The sequence below is a fragment of the Haliotis rufescens genome, unplaced genomic scaffold (genome assembly GCF_023055435.1).
Source record: "Haliotis rufescens isolate VD_foot unplaced genomic scaffold, xgHalRufe1.0.p SCAF_5, whole genome shotgun sequence".
Classification (NCBI taxonomy): domain Eukaryota; kingdom Metazoa; phylum Mollusca; class Gastropoda; order Lepetellida; family Haliotidae; genus Haliotis; species Haliotis rufescens.
The window spans coordinates 17,992,224-18,005,340 of NW_025964223.1; the positions used below are offsets into that span (position 1 = coordinate 17,992,224).

Here is a 13,117-nt window from a genome sequence, read left to right on the forward strand (position 1 = left end):
CAGACCATGTGTTGATTAAAATATATATTGTCGACTAGTTGATTTGGGTAACTCTTTATTATGTATATAACATCATATACATTTTTATGTTCATATATGCATTTATGTATCTTTATGTTCTTCTTCCAAACATATGTTTCATAAATGTTTATGTTTTTCGTGTAAATACATATCTCCTTGTTACTTTGCAATGTGATGTTTTTTGTGGAAATCAACGTAGTCGAGAGACGATAACTTTCGCCCAACCCCATTGATAATTTCTGTCAATAAAATATGTTTTTGAAAATAACATCGCTTGGTCAAAATGTATTCACGGGTGATGTAGGCACATACATGTAGCATGTGCAATGTCGTGGAGTATTGACGATGAACCGGAGTGAAAATAACATGTAATCTCTCTTTGCAGAACAGCCAGCAAATCAATGTCGTGTAATAATATAAGTTCTACAACCGTTTTTATGTGCAGCGAATTTCACGCTTCACATTCTTCTAGAGTACAAAATTACAAAAATTCCTCACAACAAACCTAATTACCCTTCAAAAACACATAAATGGTAAACGTGTTGTGAATGATAAATTTATTGTCATAACCAACATTGCAAAATTATAAAAAATGGTGCAAAAACTACTCACTATTCACACTGTGATGAAAATTCAACTGGCAAATTGCCGTTTAGAAGAATTATGATAAACTATTATTCTTGAATATGAAAGCAAACAGGTAAATAAAACATCATTGCAACATAGTGTAATTTAATTGAAAACAAAGTTGGACGTGCCATTATTTCCTTTAATATAAATAATAAGTCGGATGTGTTTTCGATAATGATTAAATCAAGTGATTGCAGTTAGACGCAGAGTTATTTACAAAAAGGGACAAAACCATTTCCATAATCATATTAAATACTTAATTTTAAATACCCGATAAGTCACTGGAAATATTTCAGTAAAATTAACTTTGCGATGCAAAATGTTGTATAACTGTATTCTATTCAATATGTAACACTCGTGTAGAGATTTATGCACGTTCTGTCAAAAGAGGAAAGGAAACTACAGCACGTTTATTTCATGGCTATTCCAAAACACTTGTTATCAGGGCCAAGATCACCAAGTAGACTAACGAAACAACTAGGATAAGTTACATATTTTAAACGAAGACACTTGGAGTCACAATGATGTTCTAACTCTAATTATATATGGTAATTGTCAAATATGACAATTGTCAAGTATGATCATTCGAACAAATCTAGTAGTGTAATCACATCAACTGAGAAATACATCCTGTAACATAATAAATTTCTGTACAACATCAAGTACAATTATTTTTTCTTGAAAGTTTTCATATTGTGCATGTGATAATACAATGTAATGATTTTTATTCAAATGTAACTATTACTATTCTGCAAAATCAAGAATAAACTATATTGGAGGAAAGGTAAGAAAAGAAGAACGACTGCATACACACCATAAGATTCCCACGTGTCATTTACTTTTATGTCTCTAATGCAGTTCGGATAATAACGCAGGTCACTGAGCAAGTTCCAAAAAAGAAGTCAAGGGTGCAAATTAAATTAAGTTCTTAAACGTTACCATTCACGTGAAGACGTGAAGTTATTTTATGCACACTCAGTAATCTACATGTTATTGTTATAAAATTAATAACAAAAAAATAGTTTATATACAATTGAGACGAAAAATTGAAGTTGGGGGCAAGGGCGGGAAGCGCTCTAATAATCAAGACAATTTCTAGCAATGCTTTTAAAATGGGTTATTTTTCAGTAACACCGCGGCGTTTCAGTTTTATGGGGGTCGTTGATGTTTGCCATATTGGTGAAACCAGTACGCGTTTGATACTGACAAACCAAAATCAAAATCAGGGCGAATATGGCCCGGTTTCGAACCCACAACCAGTTAAGCCTTGCGCACATATGAGATTAAATTCAGTAAAAGGAAATCGGCGACGAGTACACTCTTGTCCTATTTGGGCTTTAAAGAGATGGGAGTAACTGATTTCAATTGTGGGTGAAAAACGGTTGATAAATAAGTTTAACGCCTTTTAACAGTATTTATTATATCCCGGCGTTGTATGATCACCAGAATTCGGGAGGAGTGTAAAACATTGGACAGGTTGGAAATTCAAGAACCGAGCTTTGGTGTCGACAGACCAAGCTTCCAATTTGGGTTGAATCAAGGATTCGAAAAGTGACAACTCGAGGTTAAGTAACGAGGCGCCTTGGTTTACTGGCAGCCCCATGTTCTCGATGCGATAAAAAGGATTCGACAGTCACAGGGAACAATGCAAATAGAGCTTTAGCCTCCCTTGATGTTTCTGGAATGTTTTCTGTATTCTATATTTATTGACGATTTTAATACATGGACAAAGAAGAATAAACAAAAACAAAATAAACAGATTAACAAAAAAAACAGATTTCATTAACATAGACCACAGCAATGCAAAAAATCAATATTCCCATATCTATCCTATGTTATTCTGCATACCATACACTAAGAAAATGGGAAAATTTAGTAAATTTCATTTTCAATATGATTGCTATAGTTGCCAAATCGGGATCCCGTTGTTGATGTCATGCAAAGTTCAGTTCAATTGCTTTATGATTTCATATCGAAAATGTATGCGTTTTTGAGTGAGCTTACGAATCTGGTGAGTGTGGCATGTGACCTAGGTTTGTTACAACATGTGAAAACAATAGTTGTATTACACTTCCTTAAACAGTAGATTATGCATGTGCACGAAACAAGCATGTATGTGGGGATCATTGAGAGCTGACAGGCATCTTTATCCCTAGTCTCGGTTTAAGTGTCAATAAAACTAAATCTTTACTTTTAATTATACATATTTTTATTTAATGGACATGTTCACTGGCATGAGTGAGTGAGTATGGTTTTACGCCTCTTTTAGCTATATTCGGACAATATCACGGGCGACACCAGAAATGAGCCTTACACATTGTACCAGTTTAAGAAATCGAACGCGGGTATTCGGCGTCTACCCCGCGACCTATTAGAATGAAGAAATTCAATTATTCTGTGCAAAGTATTTGTTTTGTACGTTTTGTTTGTTTGTTGTTTAACGCCGCACTCAGCAGTGTTCCATCAGTCTGTAAATTATCGAGTCTTGAACATAAAATCCAATGATAGACATCATTAGTATCGTTCAACGCAATTGGGATACGATAACATGTATCCTAGGTAGACGTTGGTGCTCTACCGGATATTTCTCTTATGACAACACACAAGTCCGTCTGTGGGTCCACAACGTTTATTCGTGATCTTAATATGTCTATATAACTACATAGTAGTATGGCCAAGCAGGATGTCTGAGGCGTAAGAGGGCCAACCTGCCTAGCCGCTGTCCGAGGGTCAAGTCCCGACTAACAGAAAGCGTACTATCTTTAACCCTCACTGTCAGACTGCAATGTATCGTGTTACGTTACATACATGGTCAGCCTGCAGTATCCCGCACCTCATCCACAAAGTTAAGCTTCAGTGGCCAACCGGCCATTCTCTGGCATTAACTACAACCCGCTGACCCGCACATGACTCTGTGCTGCTGGCCATGGTAATGATACCCCAGCTGCTGTTATAATTTGTATTGGCAGCACTCTGTTTATTTAAATAGATATAATCAACTTACTTAATTAAGGGAATATATAAAACGTATATACACCCCTTGTTAAAACATATAGACTCCCTGTTAAAACCTATATACCCTGCCAAACTGCCTATGATATATGCCATTTCTGTAAAGAAGGACGTGTCCCACGTCCTTATAAGGAATTGGGAATGAGGTACGGTGGACAATCAATCAATTTAACCACATATTTAAAACAATATGAAATGTATAAACAAGCAAAAAGTACATAAAGCAATTTTCTTTCTTTTTTTAACTGGACAAAATTTAAACTGAGAATTTGATGTAATGTACAGCATTTTGTGTGTGGACCACGATTATTTTTTTTATCTACAAACACTGCTGTCGAACTGGATACAATTTCACACAGAAATATTTCCAGTAACGACAATATGACTACATACGTACAATGAATACAGTGGTTACATCGATGCATTGCTATCCATACAGACAAGGAAGTTACACGTTACAAATATACCAATACATGAATATGTACAATGAAAAAAAAAATGAACAAGGAGATTGATACATATAACAGCGGTTGTTCTGTCTTGTTCTTATTCCATCTTCTCGTTATTTCCACTCCTCACAAATAACGCTTTCACTTATGCTCTGCTTCACTCACTTTCTTTCATTCTATTTTTCTTGTCAGTTCATAATTCCCATGTGGACAAACACTTCATTCACCCAATTCTACATCTGTTCTTCCCTCGCGCCTACACTTCACCTCTCTCTGTCTCTGTTTCGCACCCACGCTATACCCTCTCACTGTTTCTCTCTCTCTCCTTTCCTTTCTCTCTCTCCCTCCCTCTCTCTCTCTCTCTCCCTCCCTCTCTCTCTCTCTCGCACCCACACTACACCCCCCTCCCTCTCTCTCTCTCTCTCTCTCTCTCTCTCTCTCTCTCTCGGACCCACCCTATCTACCATACATGTCAGTTTTTCTTTTGTATTCTGTCATCTCTTTGTTCATTTATCCTATCAGCAGCTATCTTACTCTTTCAATCTCTCTCTCTCTCTCTCCACTTTACAGTACATAAGACAAGCCTATTCTAAACCTACTTTCAACACACATTTATACTTCAAACAGGATTGACATTTTTCATAAATAGACAACAGCTCACAAAGGGAATATATATGCATTCATTTTCAATGATGTATTAAGAATCACATAGGGACAGATAATCGTAACTACTCATTTCCAACCCCCGCTAGCAAAGGGCCTATAATGGGTAAGAGCAGTTACTATTTAATGATGTAATTAACTTCAACAAATAGACATCATTGTCACACACTCGCACCAAGGGTACACTTTAATAGAAGAACATTAAATCCTATGAGCGTTAATAGACTGTTGATAGGTATGGGTTGAGTTTCGTTAGCACCAGGTTTACAAAAGGGTACATGGTCAAAATGAGGGTGGTGAAAATATGAGCAATACTAAGACATCGTAGCAAGAGGTTTTGATGATACCACATGAACTGGTCAAGAGAACGAGCGTTATCTTCACATTGGAATCCCATGGAGTCGTTAAAGGGCACAGATGGGGTCCTTGATTATACATGCAAGGTCGGTATTGTGATGACCAGGGTTGATGAGTTGGGGACTGAGACCCGTGGTTCACATGTTGTGCTTGGGGATATGGTGATGGAATAGATCCTGACTGACATGAATGCTCTTTCTTTGGCCCAGTATCTGATCCTATTGCATTGACATGATGGGTGTTGAGAGTATTGACTTTAACTGTGAGTTCATTTATAGCGGTCATGGTTTCATCAGATCTGGAGTCAGTCCACCCTGACATGGCCTCGGCTATCTCCGCACTATCTGTGACCTGTTTTAAGGAGGTGAGGGGGCGTGTCAGGATGAACATGCGGATATTGGGAAGAGCATTACGGAGAATAAGATCTTTGATGTACATGTCTTCATTTCTTTGTAGAAGCTCTGCCTCATGTCTTATGGACTGGAGGAAAGATCGGAAAGGTTCACCTTCCCTCTGTTTTCTGTCCAATAAATCATTTTGTCGAGTTACAAGACCTACTGCGGAAGGTGCATATCTCCGTAAAAAGGCTTGTCTCAACTCAGACCAAGACATAAGTGAAATATTGTTGATACCATCGTACCATTCAGCTGCGAGATCAGTTAAATAAAGGGGGAATATTTTTGTTTGGTCTTCTTCAGAATACTTTTGTACTGAAGCAAAGTTTTCAAAGCGTTTCAGCCATGAAACAGCAGCAATGGAATCCTTGCCATCATACATTGAGAGCGGGAGGCGGGAGCAGTTAATGAGTCTTAATAAAGAGGTGCGATCATCAGTGGACGAAGGATTATCAGCGTGGGGTCTCGGGCGATTGGTCAGCTGACATGTTTGAGGTATTTCAGATTGGGAGGGGGGTGGTGAGGAGAGGGAGGTACACTGTGATGGAGGAGGCAAGTAAGATAGGGGAGTTTGTTGGGGGTCCTGGGGGTGTTGAGGCTGTGGTGAACGAGGTCGTGGTGACCCGGTTGCATACAAGGTTTCCCATCGGGGAGTGAAAATAGTTTCTTGTTGGGTTGAACCATTTCTAGACTGTAAGGACTGGTATACTATGGGAGGACTCAAGACTTCGGGGGAGGATAGGGGAAGACGTTCATGGGCATTGAGGGGTTTCAGAGCGTAAAAAGTCATTCTTGTTGATTGTAATACAATATATGAAATAATGCTTACCAAAACTGTTCCTACGAATGTCACAAATATGAAGGGCTGTAGCACATTAATTACAACAAATATTCACTGCAAATCACAATGCCTTTGAGGACTGTTTCTTTTGAGATAGTGGCTGGCACAAACACACAGGAATTACCGGAATGAAACAAATGTCTTGGTTAAGTGGAACTTGATGTTGTTAACACAGTGGTCGTCGATGAAAATGTCAGTCTTCGAAATCACCTCTTGATGGTTGAGGGAGGGGTGTGACGAAACAAGGAATCCTGGGTTCTTTTTCTGTTGTATCCTGGAAAAGTTGCTGGTCCCCGGGACGGCTTAAGGGGTTGGCCTTTTAGGATGGTAACAATATCTCCGAGTAAGAACAATGATGACAATAATGATGAGCACAGAATAGCTTGAGGATAGACGAACCAGAATGCTGGTTGTTGGTTGTTGTCGTGATTGTTGTGGACCCAAGACGAAATAACGATTCACTTTGTGTTGACAAACTTCTTTATCTTGTTGCATTGGGTTTGAGGTACCGAGGATCGAAGCTCCACCAATATATCCTAGGTAGACGTTGGACCATACCATTTTAAAAATGATTGTTTGAGTTCAGGCCATGTCATGTTGTCTTTACATGGAAGTCCTTCATACCAAATTAAAGCAGTTTTGGATAACTATAGGGGGAAAACGTTAATAATTTCTTCACTGGTGTAATTTTGAATTGAGGTAAATTTCTGAAATCTACCTAGGCATGAAGGTGCAGAGCGGGGATCATGTCCGTCAAACAAAGGCATCATGTCCGTCAAACAAAGGCATGGGGAGGGTCGTGAAGCTGACGCGAGATGGGGGCTGGACAGTGCGGTGGTCAGCGAGTGGAGAGGGGCACGGAGGGAGAGAACAACAACGGCCCTCAGAATGGGGGTTAATAATTCGGCAATGGGGATCAGGGGGTTTAGAAGTGGCTGGCTGATGAGTAGAAGATGGAGAAAGGGAACGAAGAGGGGTTGTCTTAGCATCTGCCTGTTTAGGTTTACGGCGGATCCTCGAAAGAAAACTCGGCTTACTGGAAGGCGTTTCATCATCAGAGCATGTAGTTTTGAATGAAAACAGAGGCATCGTAACTTTAAAGACTTAACAAGAATGACCAAATTGTATAAACACTTACCCAGTGGAAAGATTAACTAAAAATTACAGAACAATCACTATAGTCACTGAAAAATCACAAAGTCACTGACACAAGGTGAAACAGAGTTAGTTGAAATTCTTTGCCTTGATGGAGTCCTTGGTTTTTATTTGTTTCCGAAAGGATTCACGTATAGGGGCCGTTGTACGTGCATTCGTTGCTTGCAGTCGTGGATGGTGAGGAACTCACAGAATTCTTGCTGTTGTTCCCACTTGCCGTAAAAAGACGTCACTATTGTAAGATGTGACGGAAACCTTTTCACAAAGCTGCAAAGCGTCCCAATTGTGGATTCCGTGGCACAGTTGAAAGGCAGTGTGGTCAACTGTTCTCCGAATTCACGATGATAGTTGCTGTTTTGACGTGAGTTGTGATGTGGACCCAGGATGGATGGATATCACCGGACTTGTGGGGAGATTTCGCTTACGAACGTTGTTGCAGAGAGGTTCCGAGATCTTGGATTCCACCATGTATCCCGGGCTGTTAGGTTTGGGATATCTGTCCTTCAAACACAGGAGTCCATCATTGGGCCCACAACACTTTATTTGTGATATAACAGTTACGGCATGTGCATAATCACGATTGTGGTAATGGGACAGACATGGCCAGGCAGCATATCAGAGGCGTCAGAGAGCCAACCTGCCTAGCCGCTGTCCAAGGGTCAAGTCCCGACTAACAGAAAGCGTACTATCTTTAACCCTCACTTTCAGACTGCAATGTATCGTGTTACGTTACATACATGGTCAGCCTGCAGTATCCCGCACCTCATCCACAAAGTTAAGCTTCAGTGGCCAACCGGCCATTCTCTGGCATTAACTACAACCCGCTGACACGCACATGACTCTGTGCTGCTGGCCATGGTAATGATACCCCAGCTGCTGTTATAATTTGTATTGGCAGCACTCTGTTTATTTAAATAGATATAATCAACTTACTTAATTAAGGGAATATATAAAACGTATATACACTCCTTGTTAAAACATATAGACTCCCTGTTAAAACCTATATACCCTGCCAAACTGCCTATGATACATGCATCAATCAAGTCACCGAGGCTGACCACACGATCTCGTCAGTCGCCTCTTACGAATCTTTTTAATTCTAACCCTAATCTGTGCAGAGTGAAAAGGTTTCATTCATTATCATGCCTACATATAACCTCCTTGTTATATTAAATGCGAAAGTTTCGAAACAAACAAGGAAATCAATGCATCTAGTGTGATGTCGACTTAAACATCTCCAGTGCAAACGAGAGTGAAACCCAAGTTGCAGTCAGTGGTAATCTTACATGCACAGTTGATGTTTAAGGGCATGTGGTATTTGAGGCACAAAACCATAATAAACAAATTCATTACGAATAAAGTCATTACCAATGATGAACTTATTTTCAATGGGAGTTTTAGCCGGGTATTTAAAATATCAAATATCCTTATCGGGAACATACATTTTTCTATGTATGTATCACATATGCTCCTCAAAAACAGGTTAAAAACACCAGATTATTTCATATTACTATAGTTACTGTGTCCTGCCATGATATATTAATAACTATAGTAATACGAAATGGCATGACATATTAACTATAGTAATAATCTAAACTGATCTAAATTTTTAGTATTAGATTATCCATAATGTGATAATTTTCTATTTAGCATATATGTTTCTTATCAAAAACCAAGATGGTTTCATCAGCACATATATTATCATGAGGTTTACATATAAAAATACCTCTCACGTAATCGAGAACGTACTCATGAATTTGTAAATTTGAGAAACGTAAAATTAGTTGCTTATAGAAAGCTATTAGTTATTCACAATATATATATATATGTATATATATATAATTTAAATTCTAAATTACATCATTTTCTCCGGACTGTTCCCCGGACGTGTGTCCTACAGACTGGGCAATGTTCTAGAGCTGGGGCGCACATGGAACAGGCCACCAGATGTCCACAGGGTAGGAAGACGATGTTGGCGGGGTCCTCCAGACATTTCTTACACAAGTCCGACTCATTCAGCTGCTGTATCTCTTCCACAGTGCTTTCTGCAAAAAGAACGCATATATCACCTCACTGTTAGGCCATGTCTCATCAGATGAATTTGGTATTTACCAGAAACAGAAACATTAAGTGCGAAGGCGGTAATAAGTGGTGCACTTGTCTTTTTGGACAATAAAATATGTTTAATACATAAACATTCGAAAAGCCTATGTTCTCGTTGACTCTGACTCGTTTCTGAAAACAACAAATGTTGCAAGATGAGTACGAGCCAGATTAGCTCACAGACGGAGGAGCCTGCATCAGGATAGATGCACGCATGATTATTAGCCTTTCTATGCATGCAACCGCCAATGCTTAAGGATACATACATCATACACGTGTTACAATCGACTCTCCTGTTTGTGCCCCTCACACAGACAATGTCGCCATCGATAATTCGCATATATATATATATTACTTATATCCAAGTACATATCATGAAGTAACTTGTTGGCTTTAAGAGTTGAATTACAGAATTACAGTTTTATTCAGAGATGCATAACAGCAAGGTAATCATTATGTACATATGTACCTTCTGCTTTCGGGGTCTGTTGCGGAGCCTGACGTCTCTCCGTCGAAGCCAGTTCAAACGAAGCCAGTCTATCAGGTTCCGTAGTGTGATCAGTTACTCTATGGTTAGTATAGGCCGTTGGACCGGGATCAGAAAGTCGTGGCTGACTCACGGGAGAATGAAGATCGATATCTGTAGTTATAGGTGGGTATCTAGAACGGATACTTATAATACTCCACTCCGAAGGCAAAGGGCTCTCACGAAAAGTAACATTTCCACAAGGTAAACCATTCCTGTGTCGACACCCAGTTTTATGACGTTGAGTGGCGTGCATCCCGTGCCTAATGCCGCAGCTGAAGCATCTGACCTCTCTACCACCATCTGTAGCATAGAACCCTGCAGCCGCCAGCTGTATGGGGGATACATTTGCTGTGTCTACGGCATGGAAAGATTTCAATCTCAGCGCTTCATAGACCATGATTTCCTCCAGAGGTACTCCACGTCTAGCCATTAGTTCCTCGAAATTCCCTTTAAGGGATATTGATGGGTATACCCAGATATAGGGAAACGCGTTTAGCATTGGTGTATAGTACCAATTCGACGGCGCCATATTTTTATGCGATTTATTACAATACCATGACGGATCATTTAATGCCATGATATATAAAATAGTGTCAGTCAAGCGTCCACCACTGACTTTCTTTACGATAATATTTCCATATTTCAACTTGAAGAAATATTTTCTTATTGGCGCTATTATGTATCGGATATAAATATTCAATATCCATTTATACATTATGTTCCTCATCGTGGGTTCCTGCAAGAGTAAAATTAACTCTTTTAGCAAGAATTTTTGAAGGTAAATGCCGACAATTTAATTTAGCTTCATGGTCATGTTGTAAATATAGATTGTCAACACCAGAATTTACTACCCTTGAGAATAACTAAACCGTCACATAAGATATAGGCATGTGTAGGGAGAAAACATTTTCTCGTGGGATGGCGGACAAATTAGTTCTCCCACAACTGTTTCAATATTTATTACCTACCGAGAGTAATATATTGTTAAACCCTGTTAATCCGGTAACTTTCCCCTTTGAAATGATCCTGATAAACGACGCATGCGTTCGGAGTAATACCTTTTTGTTCATATATTATATTTCCAGGAGTAATTGTCCGGATGGCGGGTTTCAGATTAACGGGGCCCAAACTATGTCATTGTATTTTCGTTAAATCAAACACATACTAATGGGAATGTGTAAATGTAGCAAAGTATTGATTTTATCAGTAATGTTATCTGAAGATGGTAAATAAAGCTATCATTAATCTCAAAAATAAATCTTAGGTCGTCAGAGTTAAAAGAACAAAAACCTTCATCCAGTGTACAAGCAAAACGGCCCAGTTACGTTTTAGCAACAATGCAACACAAAACATCTTAAACGGTTCGTTTCATCTTCTAAGTTCGAAAAAGGGACAGACAACAGTAAACAATCCACAGTCGCGAAGCCCTATATAATAGTCAAGCTTCCCTCGGCGTCTGTGTTGATATATGAGTCAACAAATGTTTACGAATATTTGTGTGACAAAACGGAGGAACTATTCCCTACAAAATCGAACTCAAAATCTTTAATCGGGGCGTTTATATCCTGTTTCAGATGAACAGTAAACGGATCGCCAGAAAAAAGTATTTACTGAAGTACTATAAATGTCTGTTTAGATGCAGTTCAATCCAGCGCACCCATACATAATGGCATACCTGACCAGCCGGCATATGGAGAAACCTTTCCTTCCAAAGTCAGCTCCAGAATGACGCAGTCGTGCAACAAGTACTCCCTGTCGTGTCGTGTCGCGCATGCGCATGCGTACCTGTACGTGTTTCTAGGGGTTTTCCGATAGTGTCTATATTAAGAAGGGGAAAACCCTTGGCTGGGGATTTTAAAGATCAATTGATATTTGTTCACTTGTTGTGGTTATCAACTGCAGTGACCAGCTCTGCACAATACACCGATCCAGTCCCGACCGATAAGCCCCGCCCACAAGCTGCCGTCCTCGTTGAATTTGGCTTAGAATGCTTTGTTACCAGTCGTGTGTCAAAAATATCTAAAGAGAGTTATATATGATCTGTTTTGGGTTCTATTTTAGTTGTCAAATTGCATATGGGAACAGAGAATGAGTCATATGTCCGATGTAATGGTGTATCGGTTAATGAGGAAGTCACCATGGCTGAAAGTTAGAAGCGTGCATTACTTCGAAGCACTCATGTCAGGCAGAGCATATAATGTTGTCAATTTACAGCATGTCAATACATTATTCATCCAAGGGCGGGGTAACTAAATTTTGTTTTTTTACTTTCCATCGTAATTTAAGTACAAGTATATGGAAAGTACTGGAAACCGTAAACACAAGAACAAGTTACAAATCATGTGGATTTTTTGTCTGCTCTAAGTAAAACCAATATAACCTGAAAGGCATAGAGTTAGTTGGTCTTTTTAATGAATCAACATAAAAGAAGAATTGATAAAATCAAAGCAGTACATTATTTCCCCCCACTGCTGCATTAGTCTTTATTATATAATAAATGAATCATAACATATATTATATTTGGGCATCTGGAACATGGGGTTGGGCATATCACAAGGGATAAATCTAGGCCTGCTCAGAGGCTGCTATTCATCCCCAAATCTGTAGCAGATGTCAGTAAACTGTCCCTCTTCAAAAGTTTTTACATATCTATGCCATCCTAAAATAATGCAGAATGTAAGGAAATGGTATTAGTTTTTTTCCCTAATCTGTTTGTCAAGGGCACTTAGTTTGGAATTCTAAATTTAGATAAAAATCCCTGGTTACACTTCCAGAATATTGGACTTAATAAATTACCAGTATTTATGTACTTGGATGTGAGAACAGTTGAAAACATTGACAGGATCCAAGATAAAATGAGCACCTGTAACTGCCATAGTTATGGCAAATCAATCGGATCTATGTTCCAGAAAAAGGAAACCTACGATGGTAAAAGTATCTGATGACAGGGTCTGCAGTACTT

At 39.1% G+C, this 13,117-nt stretch overlaps 2 protein-coding genes across 3 annotated transcripts in view; one reads left to right on the top strand and one right to left on the bottom strand.

Moving 5' to 3' along the window:
* LOC124145216 (death-associated inhibitor of apoptosis 1-like) overlaps positions 1–13,117 on the top strand; it is a 48,081-nt gene that overhangs the window by 3,169 nt on the left and 31,795 nt on the right. The window lies entirely within an intron of this gene.
* Positions 4,528–11,993, bottom strand: LOC124145226 (baculoviral IAP repeat-containing protein 7-B-like). 2 transcript variants are annotated; one of them, XM_048384034.1, is made up of 3 exons: positions 11,831–11,993; positions 10,096–10,891; positions 4,528–9,568 (listed from the first exon to the last, which is right to left on the bottom strand). In XM_048384034.1, the coding sequence occupies exon 3, from the start codon at positions 6,315–6,317 to the stop codon at positions 5,058–5,060; it is 1,260 nt and encodes a 419-aa protein (XP_048239991.1). In that variant the 5' UTR covers positions 6,318–9,568; positions 10,096–10,891; positions 11,831–11,993; the 3' UTR covers positions 4,528–5,057. The 2 variants fall into 2 exon arrangements, with proteins under 2 accessions (XP_048239991.1, XP_046370902.2); XM_046514946.2 differs by having other exon boundaries at positions 7,658–9,568; positions 11,831–11,917.